General features: G+C 43.9%; 1 protein-coding gene across 9 annotated transcripts in view; it reads right to left on the bottom strand.

Annotated features, from left to right (window-relative positions):
* ABLIM1 (actin binding LIM protein 1) overlaps positions 1-13,444 on the bottom strand; it is a 156,659-nt gene that overhangs the window by 62,248 nt on the left and 80,967 nt on the right. For 5 of the 9 annotated variants that reach the window (XM_026050755.1, XM_026050760.1, XM_026050761.1 and 2 more), the window contains exons 3-5: positions 12,197-12,380; positions 9,637-9,746; positions 291-417 (exon numbers count right to left, since the gene is read on the bottom strand). In XM_026050755.1, coding sequence (XP_025906540.1) covers positions 291-417; positions 9,637-9,746; positions 12,197-12,303 — 344 coding nt within the window. In that variant the 5' untranslated portion in view covers positions 12,304-12,380. Of the gene's footprint in view, positions 1-290; positions 418-9,636; positions 9,747-12,196; positions 12,381-13,444 lie in introns of those variants that run through there. The other 4 variants (XM_026050753.1, XM_026050756.1, XM_026050754.1 and 1 more) reach the window with 1 other exon arrangement.

Raw genomic sequence — 13,444 nt, forward strand, 5'->3', positions numbered from 1 at the left:
CTCTATATCTGTAGATGGTGTAATTTCAGTGAAATTAGTGGAACTATGTGCCTGGGGATGAATGGAAATCAGGATCTTTACAACAGGCATATTGTAAAATCTGTTCACTCTGTAAAGAAATTATTGGTAGTTTGTGCGGAGCAAAAGCAGTCTCTTTAACTCTAAGATTAGGGAGGTGCTTCTGGTATGAATGAGAAACACCCAAGTGGAAACAATTTCTCGGGCACCAAGGCAGAAGGGTTCCCACGTGCCCCAGGCCAAGGCGCAGAGGAGACCCCGAGGCTACTTACTTGCTGATGTACTCCCCTGTAAGCACCTTCCCACAGGCCTTGCACTTAAAGCATCCCAGGTGCCACTGCCGGTCCAGAGCCAGCAACGCTTGGCCATTTTTTATATCTCTTCCGCAGCCAGCACAATCTGCAAATAAAGAGATAAATGCATTGATCGTCAGTTACTTCATGCATTGCTGCTCATTAAGCACCTAGCAATCAGTAACCAGAAGAAAGAATTAAACAGTATGGGAAGGTAGATCCTGCTTCCTGCAGACACCTCACAGGTCCTGCATGAAGATTCAGCCTTTGCCACCACAGTCAGGTTCAGCAAAAGAGATGAAGTCCTTCTGGATCCTACGCTGTCCATGACTGCAAGATTTGCCAGCACTCTGCATCAGCTTCAGACTGTGCTACATAATGAGCTACATAAACCATGACTCAGAGGTATCTTTAAAAGACATCAGTGTTTTCCTCCTTTTGCTCTTAGTGGGAACCTGGTCGCTCAAGGAGAAGTCCCAATAGCAGGTCCAGATGCTATGGCCGGGGCCACTCGGCTGCCTCAGAGCCCCTCTGCTTCCCAGCTAAGGGACACTGGCCCATCCTGACCTGAAGACACAGCGCAATCCCAGCAGCTGAAGCCCAGGCACCCGGGAAAGGAGCATCACAGCTTCACTGCTGAGGTTCGCTGAACAAGTACAGCCTAAAATCCCTCTTTCTTTATTGTTTTCACCCCAGGTAACACTGCACTTGACAAAAAAAATCTAGTTCAAGGTCATCATCACAAAAATGACGATATGAGAGTCAGGCTCCCTGATGCTAACGCAAGCTTTTCATTTGCTGGATAACAGGTCAGGAAAGCAGGCCCCAAATATATCCTGTGCATTCCTGCTGCCCAGGTCACCGTTTGCAGCACGCCTTACTTGTGGTTTGCACTCCTTTTCTCCCCAGTCACTTAAGGAAAGGGCCTGCAAGCCTGTTATGGTACTCATGGACGTCACCATCTGATGACACAGCTTGGAGTAGCAGAGCAGCTCCAAGATGTCTTAATGCCAGGATGACTTTACTCTAGAGGACAAATGTTGCAAACTGAAATCATGAAGCGACAAGGATCGACAGCACGTAATGGATCTCTGTGCTCTTCTGCGCCAGCTGAGGGCTTCATGCCACTCTGCAAGGACAGCAAGGGGCTGCTCACCAAGGCAGGCTCTGGAGTCAAGCACTTGTCAGGACAGCTTGGGTCCCCTGGCTCTTGCCTTTGCCTTGGGAGGATGCTACACCACCTCCTGAGTGCTCTTCCAACTGAGCTTTCTCACCCTGAAACCATCCAATTTACCTCCTGTGAGCGCAAACTGGATCGTGCTGGCAGTGACGGAGGCAGCAGCTTGGAGCAGCACTCGCTTCTCGGCTTCCTAGCGGTGACGCTGCTCTCTAGTGCCAACCTACCTGTCCCTCGAGTCCTGCTGAGCTGCTATACCCCCTGTTACAGCAACCCCTCCAACAGCTCTGCAGCGATTCCCACCTTGCTCTCCTTTATCCAAAATATTTTTGTAAAGCTGAAATTTCTCAGAGACCCCCCACCCAAAAAAAAAAAAGTTGTAAAACACTTTGATTTCTAATTGAATTTCTGAAATAAAGCCAAAATAGAAGATGCTCTTACACCAAAATTCCACCTCGCCCAGTAACTTTGTCTTTGGTGCAAAAAACAGATATATGGAGGAAGTAGGAACCCATGAAGGACCTCTCCCTGTTTACTTGCTAAAGAGGGTGGTTCTGGACTGGCCACTCTTGTGTTTATGTGTTGTAAATGGAGCTGATTGATAACATGCATGGATTCCTCTACAGCAACTTTTGGTAATTCTTCCTGGCCTTGCTGAAGCGTTTTCCAAGAGTAAAAGAACTTCACTGCCAGTCTGCTAATGTCACAGACATGGCTAATGTTAAAATCTAAGTAAATCAATAGTCCAGTATTGTCTTACTATGCTAAGATGGCATTTAACTAAACCTGGCTTTTCCCCTAGCTAATGTCCACACCAACTGTCCTCGCCAAGATGCCGAGTGAAATCCCATTTCCCCTTCCAGCATCAGTACCACCGCAGGCACCTGGAGCGGCTCGTGCTGCTCAGCGGCCACTGCCTGAGCCACATAACTGAGAGAAACCACCCCCACGTGCTGGGAACACACAGGGGTTTATTGGATTTGCACATAAATTCGTTGTTGAAGATATCCAGACTTAAAGAACAAGCACAGATCCGGCTCAGTGGAATACCCCAGTGTACATATGACTTCAAGCACATAAATGACTATAGTGAGGGCAGTGGGACCAGCGAGGTTTAAAACCACATGTGCTTTGAAAATTTTGCTGGAGGGGAGCTCTGACGAATTGTGATTCTGCGGTGAGGAAAGGGTCAAAAGACACCACCGGAGTCAAGGTCAGCAAGCGTCTAACTGTGAATGGCTCCCGGACACTGGATAAAGCGCTTGCAATCCAATAACGCTGCTGGGGCAGCCTGAAGGTTGAGCAATTACCCTTTCTCGTGTGGCTAGGAAGATCACAGATAAGTTCTTCCTGATCACCCTTTAACCACAAGACGATGCCTTTCAAAGCCTTGTTTTAAAATTAAAAGTTTTGATGTTATCATGCAGGCTTTTCCAGCTCACCGAGATATTTTTGTCGAAAGCTAAAAATACAAGCTCATTTCATCTGTTTACAGTACATAAAATGCTTTCAAAGTTTAAGCCATAATCACTTGCTTGTTATGGCAGCAATAATTTCCAGAAGATCAGAGCACGCCACACAACATTCAGACTGTTAGATCCAGGATTTAGGCCCGCGGATTTAGGCTGGGCGCACAACGGAGGGAACCAGATTCCTCCAAGGAGGTGAGGGGAATACAACTTTGGAAATTCAGTACAAATAGCCAGTTGAGAAAAATGCTAACTTCAAATAAGCACTGAAAGACCACAGTGCAATTCTTTTGGTTGTTTAAAGATGGGCTCAAATCACAAATAGCACAGGCTATTTCCTGCTCCTAGCACAACTCCATGTTAACAGGCATCTCTGCATTCCTACCAAGACTTGTCTTTTTTAAAGAAATTGGTTAATTTACATGGAGGTATAAAGCAAAGCCATTGATCTGAAGGAATCAATATTGGATGCATCACTACTGTAAGTGGCTTTTTCCTCACTTAATGTTATAATTTGTTTCAGACAGATGAATGCTCTTCCAAATTGAGCATCTATGTGTCTTATTTTTCTATCAGTCTTCTTAGTAATCAGGGCAAGTGACAAGCTTCAGCCTCCCATGAAGCCCAAATCTGCCAGAGAAGAAGTCACTGCGATAGAAAGAGGCATTAGGACTCCAGAGCCTCCCCGAGCTGCCTCCGAGCGAGGCCAGCTTTGTCCAGAGGCTCCCAAACCATCCAGGAGGTAACAGCGACGACCGCAAGCTGTGCCCAGCCCTTCCCCTCTTTCCTGTTGTGCCACCCGTGGGTCTGCACGTAGCTGCAGCTCCATTTAAATTCCCAGTTCCCATCCCGGCGAGCTGCCGTCTGCAGACGAGCGTGGCTGCCTTCAACGCAGCGTGCGGGGAGCCCATCCTGTGCCCTTCGGTCACAGACTATTTTGGGTCATTTTCCACTGTTGCTCTTGGAGCACAAGCAATTCAAACAGGACACAAGCTCCAACAATAGAAGCGCAACGTGTGGCAATTTTTAGGAAGGTCTTTATGCCCTGATAACCCACAGCAAACTAAGGCCTACCTAAAACCACATTCAGTTCTCACATTTTTCTTAAATGCTCTGCGGTTCCTGGCTTATTACCTGGCAGACTTTCCTAACAGAACTATTGCCAAATCCTCCCACCTCTAGGGATCTTCCCATAGCTGCACATACAAAACTGGTGCCGTCTCCTAATGCGACACCCCTATAGTGAGGCAACTTTTGCCCTTCTCTCGGAACTGGCTTTGGGATGATCTTCTGATTCCTGATCACTGTGGCCCAACGATCAAGCAGCACTCAAAACACCAACCCTTATAAAATAAGAAAAAGCTGAGTAAATGGAAATTACCCGCTAATGTCACTGTGGGTATGAAGCCTACGGACTAAAACCAAGAAAGCTGCCTCCAAACTCTTGAAAAGAATAGGTCTTCCTGCATTAATCATAAAAAAGGGACATCAAAGTCAACTGGAAGGATTTACCAAGGAAAGAGCTAAGTATTCTTGAGCCATAATCAATAGCCATACTACTCCCTGCCAAGAAACAACTATGCTTGAAATTTGCATCAGTTACCTGAATTTAGTTCTATTTTTGTACTACTCTTACATTATTGATAAAAGGGGATGGGGTGAGGAGGGAGGAGTAATGTAATTTTTGTGCATTTTAATTGAATTGCAATATCAATATATACTACGTATATTTGACACACAGAAATTGTGTCAAGAAATTGCAAGACTCTTCCCAACAGTGAGCTCTATGTCATGTGTTGGATATTGCTTAATATTTCTGCAAGGCAGAAGTCACTGTGGAGAGTTTGCTTAGAAACAGTCACACCACTTTGCCCCTTTGGCTTCTGCGTTTTCCCTACAGAGTTGAGGGTGTTTTCAGACCGCTCAGAAAAAAAGAGGCTAAAGAAGAAAATAATGGAAATTGAGTCAAACATTAGGAAAGAGTAACAAATCCCTGCTGCATATGTATTTTTCCTACACCAACTATGATTGAAAAGATTTTTGCATCCATTTTCATCACCCTGCCGACTTCCTGTGAAGAAGTTTGTGATCTATAAATCAGCCCAATCTTTCTCTGAATACTGGTGAAAATCACCTCCACATCTAATGAAAGAACAGTTGTGCCCTGACTATAAAATTGCATGGACAGTTTGAGAGCCTTTTAAAGACGTCTATAAAGCAGATTTACTTTTCTTGATTCTGCTGCTTTGTTGTTTCAAAAGCAGCTCCCCCAAGTCTCTCTCCTCTCCTGCAACCGCTGCCAAAAAAAGAAGAAACCCTGAAACCCAGCAGTTTTGTGCACAGTGACAGAAGCTGCTGATTCTGTTTTGTTCTGTTCACCTGTTTCTTCAGCTGGTTGCCAATTGGGCTTTTCTCCAGTTTTACCACAAGCTGCACAAGTTTCAGACATTTACTGGGAGCTTTCCTCTATCTTATTTGGAGAGATAAGGATATTAAGCAATTAACAAAGATATCTTTCTCCCCCGAGTTCATTAGGCACTAAGCTTATTAGCGGTGTCACAATAGAGCCGAGAGGCCGGGTCGCGAGGCAGGCCGCGGCGTCGCCAGGCCCCGCGCAGCAAGAGGCCCATTTGTCCCCAAGAACTCGCCCTCTTGCAGCTGAGCGTCACGCACAGAGCAGCACGGGGGAAACGCACACAGCGGCGCGGTGAAAGCTGCCCACGGAAGCTGCCAGCCGGGGAACAGCTGCACCCGGGGTTATTTACGCACACGCAACCCTGGGCATTCGGGAAATCCTGCTCTGCGTCTTGCCGAGGCCGTAACCTTCGGCTTGCTGCAGAGGTGGCTGCAAAGGAAGGGGCCGAGCGTGTCCGCCCTGCTCCTCGTTCCAAGCAGCGTCACTGGGTATCTCAGTTATGTGGGACACAGGTCCCCGTTTCACTGCAGCAGAACAAACCATGAGCCTCCCTCCTCACGAGTTCAAAACGGTGCCTTTTCCACAAGGAAACTTGCTAGTGACTGCAATGCTTCGGTTTGCTTTTAATGAGGATTGTTATTCTTATCCACCTAGAAAGGCTGCTTTTTCATTTGAGCTGCTATTACTCAGTCTGGGCACTTCACTAAAGCGACCCAACCTTTCAGAAGAAAAGGTGATCAGCGGTAATTAAAACATCCTTACAAGCAACCACACAACGAGCCCACTGAGAAAGGGCTGAACCTCAGTGGGAGAAATCACACAGTAACTTCCACCTGAAGGGCTCTGTGGTGGGAGCAGGGAGGCGGCAGGGCAGCGAGGGAACCCCTCTGAGGACAAGGAAGATCTAACAGGGTGTTCAGGGCGCCCGACCCCGCCAGGCTGTCAAGGCAGGGACCCGGCCAGGCTGCACTGAGGCCCAATGCTACGCTTGGGGAGGTGCTGGCCCTCCCAGGGGTGAAGAGCAAGCATTCAGGTGCACTTCAGGGGCTCACAGTTCTCAGATAAGTTAAATCCATTCAAATTGTGACTGTCTGAAAAGACAGTGCGACCCACAACACACACAGCTGTGTGAGCATCGAGCTGGCACACAGCAAAGGCAGCTCAAGACAGTCAAAGTAGGTAATTACGATAATATGATAATAAACCTCAGATTAACAAGCCAGATATATTATTCAAATCACTCTTTTACTGTGACCCAAGAAAAATAATTTTGCTATCTTCAACGGCATCTTAAAAGCCCTGAGCAACACAAGTCACTGACGTGAGACCTGTCATCTTCCAAAACCTTCACTTTTAAACACCCTGTGCTGGGCTCATCTATATCCATCCTGTCCTTTTGCTTTATAGATCACATCTCATTTACCAGGCTGCCACATGAAATAAAACAAAAGCAGGAACACCAGCATTTCATGTCCTCAAAGCCATTCACAGGCATGTTAGCCTTGGACTCCTGCTGACTTGAGTGAAGACCCAAGCTAATGCACTGTGCTCATCTTACAGGATTCTGGGGGAGGGATAACTGAATTATGTATCATTGCTCTGTAGCCTCTGCATACTGGAAAAGGCTGCCTTATGAAATTAGAATAAAAAGGCAGTGATTGAAAAGTCTGTTTAAAAAATAATCTGTAAACCTATTCTTGGTAATGTACGTGGAGTGAAAGAAGCATGTTAATAATATAAAGAAGGTAAAAGTATCATGAACCCAGCTAATATTAAATAAAAGATGGAAATAAATTATTTAGTGCTTTTTCTTCTGAATTTCATGGGTGTGCACAAGGGAATACTGCTTCACATTCATGTTATTCAATGTGTTTAACCCCTGCGTTATGAGGCATTTTAGTTTCCTTAAAATCATCACAGAGAAGTTGTCAACAATCCTTCTATTTATTTAAAACAACAGAGATAAGAATCCTCTTTTCACTATTAAGACAAATACACACTACTATGGGGTACAAGGCTTCCTTTTCCAGCAGACTGATCAACCAAACCTGATATACTTTAGTCTATCCAATTTCCTCGCCTCCAATTTTCATCATTTCCAGGAAAGGTTCCTCCAATAATCTACCTGAAAGTAATCACGGAACTTGGCAGCAATATATGACATAGAACAGACTCATGAGTATGGATGAGATTCTCTCCCAAATGCACTTGCACTAAAAACCACCTTTTCAAAGGGCAAAGCCATCAGAAAAGGTGATGGCTTGAGGTGCCCAATTCAGTCAGTGGGAGACAAGTGAACACAATATGGAGCAGCTTACACTAATTAAAATGTATCCTTCAGCATCAGCAAGAAATTTGCAGTGTTCAAGTCAACTTTTGCACAAAGCTAAAGCTTTTGCAAAAGAGTCTTTGCAAAAGTGTCTTTGAAGACACTCTGTTAAAGAGGATGCTTCATTAGCGTTAGTCATCTCAACTTACCAACACATGCTGGTCTCACCTTCTTTTTTGTTTTGTTTTGAGGAGTTTTGCTCCCAAATGACCAGAATCTACCTATGGGCAGCTGTCCACAGAGGAACAGTATACACAGTGACAGGCAGGTTTCTAATAGTGCACATTAAACTATTAAGAGCAGGAGCTTTCTTGTTCCGCATTCTGGTAACATCTTGGCACAAGTAGCAGATTAAATTATGCATTAAAACCTACATTATCTACAGCCCTTGCCTGAGACCTAAGAAGAAACACTAGCAGAGACAATGGCTATAAAAGAGTGATTCTAGATTTGCCTGGTGACCAAGACACAACCTTCACCTATTGTTTGCTCGAGGACAATAGGCCACCTGCAGTCACAGCCCAGGAAAGAGGCCATGGTAGTGGAGGAGAGTGTCACCCTGAGAACCAGGTCTGATGGCATCCAGATCCTTCTGTCCTGAAACACCATGATTTCAGGAACAAGGGCTGTGACACACTGCATAAAACGGTGTCAATGTCCAATGCCACTGAATCATCCAAGGTCTCTATATCTCGCAATTCCTTCATTATGCCCCCAGAACATAAGTAATTTAAACTAACTGGATTTCTACATCACTCTTGTGGGTGCTGATTACATGTTCTCAGTCAATTTTGATAACCTGAACTTCACTTGCCCCATGCACAAAGCACAAACTTTGCCATTGCACTGCACACACTAACCTGAGGTTCTCGAAGTACCAATAGAAAACAGAGAATTTCTCCCTGAAGGAAATCAGCATGGACGGAAAACTGCTGAGTGTCACAAGGAATTCTGGAGCAATTTTGAGTTTTTAAACTATACTGGGTATATCATCAGAAGAAGCATTGAACATGAACTTAAACAGAGGAAATTATGTCTCAATCTAAAGGAAATTTTCTTTTTCCCCACCATGAAGATGACTGAGCTCTGGCACAGGTTGCCTAGAAATGTTGCAGAGAACCTTGGAGACACTTAAAGGCCATCTGGAGAGGGCCCTGGGTAGTCTACTCTAGGTAATCCTGCTCAAGCAGGAGGGCGGCCCCTTCCAAACTCAACTGTTCTGTGATTCTGTGAGATTAAAGTGCTAAAGATAACCCGAAAAAGTCAGGAAAGGATCAGAAATTTTATAAGATTTTAAAACCAGTAATGGCAGAGATGACTGCCCATTGTGAATCAATAATTTACAAGTTACCATTTAGAAACACTAAAACTCAATAGCAAAACAAGTTAATTGTCCCCTCCGTTTTTCCTCTTTCTCTCTCTTACCCTTCCACCATTCTTTTTAAGTTATATTCCTTGCGATTCTGATCACGGTGTTATTGTCATATCAGCCTACTGAAGGCACAAGCCTGTTTGTATTGGTTTAAAAGGATAATGCAGTTAAATTAAAATGTTAGAAACTATCAGAAATAATTAATTTCCTCTGACATTGTCCTCTTTTGAATATTTAAACCTGTGCAATTATACATGAAGAAAATGGAATCTACTGACTCTGAAACCTCAGATATTGTTAAGAAGACATTTTTTCCAGTGTCTATAAAGGAAAATCAGCCCTCTTAAGAATTCTGTCTTCAGGGAAAAGTCTTTTATTCATATGAACACATTTAAGTGCTTCTTCCCATCCGCAGCACCAGTCACAGAGACACATATAGACAAAGCAAAGATGGTTCACAGACATTATCCCCCAGACATTACAATTGATTTTAATTAATTTGAAGCAATTTTTGAGGAGCCTCGACCAGCGACAGGTTGCAGCAGGAAGCTGGCATACTCACTGCTCGAGGCAGACACTTCCTTCGGGCTGGAGGACATGGGCTGCGCGCACATCTGGCAGAGACAGTCCCTTCCATTAAAAGTGACCCGATCACCTGGCGGAAACGGGCGCCTGGAGATTAAAGAGAAAAATATGTTTTAGCCAAGGGGATGGCAGAAATCATGTCCCATTCCCCGTGCCTCGAGTCTGCTGCCTTCCTCTAGTGGGATGGATATTTTACGGAAACTCAGGCCAAATGATTTCTGCAGTGTGGCCTTGGCAAATGCAGCATTGGAAGAAATCCAGTCCACAGATTCAAGCAGAGCAGAGGTTAGACTGGCCTAGTATTTTGGTTTCAGAAAGTTATCGTACATCCTTTATCTGAAGAGGAGAAGACAACGAAATCCTCTTAGACACAACAGCTAAATTTATGATAATCTTGCCACTGTAGGCAGCAAACAGCACAGAAAAGTATTCAAAGGAACAGCCTGAACTGGTCAGGAGGAGCCAGGGAGGAATGTGGAACTAGTCACTGAAAAATATCCGTCATCTGCATTGAGCAATGACAGCAATGATCGTGTCACAGTGGATGCAGTGTCACATGAAATGAAATGTTGCCCATATTCCTTCTCCCAGAGCTTTAAATTAGGTATCCAGATTATAGAACCATCCCTGTAGTTGTTCCCTGTGCAGATGGGATCGGGGAAAGGCAAAGGGTGCACAGACTATGGAAGATGAGTTTATCTGCTGAACCTCATAAATTCTTGAGAATGTGTTAGGCAGAAGTAGACACTGCTTTTAACTCTCATTTGGAGTATAAAAATGAAGACAAAAGCACTTTGTTTGAGCATTTCACTGAAATGAGAAATGTCTCTAACTCCAAATGTTTTGAGAGATAAGAAGCTTTAGCTTCTCACTACATAACCCCTACATCATCCCTCACTCCGGATTCTGCTTAGAAATGAAGACCTATTTAAAAAAAAAAAAAAAAAAAAAAGAGGCATAATTCTAGCTTTCCTTCCATTGCTATTCCTAAGTGTGTCATAAACAAATCAGCAGCAAAATTGCCTTCCATGAATCTATCTAGATGACTCATTTTTGTTCATTCAACATAGAAAGGCTGGTACAAGACAATATAGAGAAAATTGATGCCATATTTCACGCCCATATCATCTATTTTCACACTGTATTTGGGAGCTAAATCTGTAACACACACAGGATATGAATCCCCAACATGTAATCACATCACACACAGTATTTAAAATCAAACAGAAAAATGATCAAAATACATTATATGGAAGAGACTCGAAAAATGTACCAGACTACAGGCCAACGTAGCTCCTGTTCTCCCTCTGGCATTAGGTTTCAGACAATCCAATTTTCTTAACTCCTGGGAGTTACAGACCCCATCCAGTCTAAACGTTCTGACTTCTGGAGAACCCCACTGGCCTGTTCTTCCCCAAAACTACAAAGCAAAAGACTCCTTGCCTTTCGGGTTCTCCCTCTCTATGAAATCTATCTGCATCTCTCATACAAAACAGCAACTTATTTCAAAGTTCAGGCTTACTTGCAGGGCTCAGAACTGCAAAAATGAACATTCTGGTAGCCTTAATAATTTCACTGTAGTAACTGTAAGTACAGATAATACAGCTGGCTTTCTGCAGAAGCATGATGGCACCACAGTATCACTTTACCTTCACTTGATGCTTAGATTATTTTCACTACTATAAAAAAAAAAAAAGTGCCCCTATTACAAAAATCTACAGAAGTGGGTTTATTTTTCAAGTGTATCCAAAACACTCTACTGGTGTCCATAGCAATAAGGCACATACTAAAACAGATTAAATTCTATCCTTGTATCTGTGCCTAGGGCCAGCTAATAAAGAACACCACACATAGGGACGCCAGGTAGAGTTCAGGCAGTAAAGCTCAGCAGAGGTTTTCAAGCATGGAACTCCTTGAATGAAGAAGCTATAAGATCACGTGGAATATTCTCCCTTGGGTCTCCTCATTTCTGAAATAATATCTCAGTGAGAGTTAAAATAAGAATAAAATTAAAAGTGGAACCTTTTGGTCCATCCCTATCACTAACTTCTCTGTAAGCACTGCAGAACTGAAGGTCGATTCTCATACTGGACTTAAGGAGATGAGGGAGACTGCAGTTGCTTCCAGGTCTTGTGTTCTTATGTGACGTTCTAAGGAGTCTTGGTATGTTTTCAGTTGTTTAACTGCTCTAAAAGCCTAACCAACTTCTGAATTGTACTGTGCAGGACTTTCCATGGCCTTATTTTCCAAATCATACTAGCATACTCACCGCAGTTCAACCCAACACATGCCTATTACCTCAACACATAAGCCCAATATTCAATTCCCTCATCCAGGAGAGCAACCTTTTGAGAACAGTAAGCTATACGTAACAGAAAAAGTTCTGTGTCCTAAATAAAATTGTGGTGCTTTGAAGACTTGCAGAACTTTTTTAACAAAACACCCCCTAAAGGGAAATATGCCTTGAGGCTTGCGTTTCAAGGCGATGCGTTTCTTGTGTTGGATTCATGCAATGCTAAGGGAAAGGGATCACTTACTTGCAAGCAGTGCAGGCAAAGCAGTTGGGGTGGTAAGTCTTCCCCAGGGCCGTCACTACTTCTCCTTCAACGAACTCGCCACAACCGTTGCAGCGGGTGCCGTACATGCGCTGGTAATCCAGGGTGCAGAGATAGTCCCCGTTCTTGATGAAAAAGCCTCCTTGGGCCAAGTCACAGCCACACACTGAAAAAGAAGCAAACACAGACGGATTGCAAAAACCTGCCTGCCAAGGACGTCAGCAACAGCCCAGCACGGCTGAGAAACGAGATGAGGCCGCTGGGTCTTGGCTCCTTCCATTAGATCCTTGTCTTTTCCTCCCGTCACTACGAGCCTTGACAACCCAGTAAATTCTCTGGCTACAAGAGAGCTTGTGACAAGAAGTTTCTTGGAGAAATCTGCATAACCATAACTTAATTCCATTATTCCTAGGCAAAGCCTCAGCCACCTCACACCATATAGAAGACTGGAACTTGAAATTCTCATTGGTGTGCAATTAGAGATGTGATTAGGCCTCAGAAGAAGACTGGGCCTGAGCAGAAGATATTAGCTCTCATATAACTGTTTTTTACGATTTCTTGTCACTAAGATCTTTTTGTTGCTGTTTCTTTTTTGTTTTGTTTGTTTGTTTCTAATGCGGAGTTTCAAGAACACATCTCAAATTAATAATTAAAAAAAAGCTCTGTTGTGCTGAGTCTGCCTTTCTGCTCTCATTCTAAGGTCACAGCTTAAACCAGAGAGCTCATTTTCTGAGCAAGTGAATCTTGGGACTCCTTAGCACATGTGTTAGACCTGCAATAACTGCCACTGCCCTATATCAGGGGAGAAAAATCTTGCAACTCAAAGCAACCCGAGTGAATTACAGTGGATGCACAGTTTAGTCTAGGAAAGACACTGGAGACAGGAAAGCAAGGCAGGCCTTCTGAGATAGCTTTTGCATTGCATTTACTTCTGGTCATCACCACCTATACAGGTTACAGGAGACATGGGGCTTTACAGATCATTTGTTCTTGCATATATTTATAATACAGAGTTTGAGGGCAGAAGATAACATGAAAATGGCACAAAGAGCTCTGGTATGTTGTCCCTTTCCTGTCAACGTAAGAGTTCTACCTATCCAGTCAAAACAGCACTGAAAACAACCAAATCCTTCAGCAGAAACTGCTTCGATCCAGATCTTCTGTCAGGTCTCAATCACATGCAGAATGACCTATTCTTTCTATCTGACAAACCGCAGAAGTCAAAAACTG

This window comes from Nothoprocta perdicaria, unplaced genomic scaffold (assembly GCF_003342845.1).
Source record: "Nothoprocta perdicaria isolate Ctin4 unplaced genomic scaffold, notPer1 scaffold_7, whole genome shotgun sequence".
Lineage (NCBI taxonomy): Eukaryota > Metazoa > Chordata > Aves > Tinamiformes > Tinamidae > Nothoprocta > Nothoprocta perdicaria.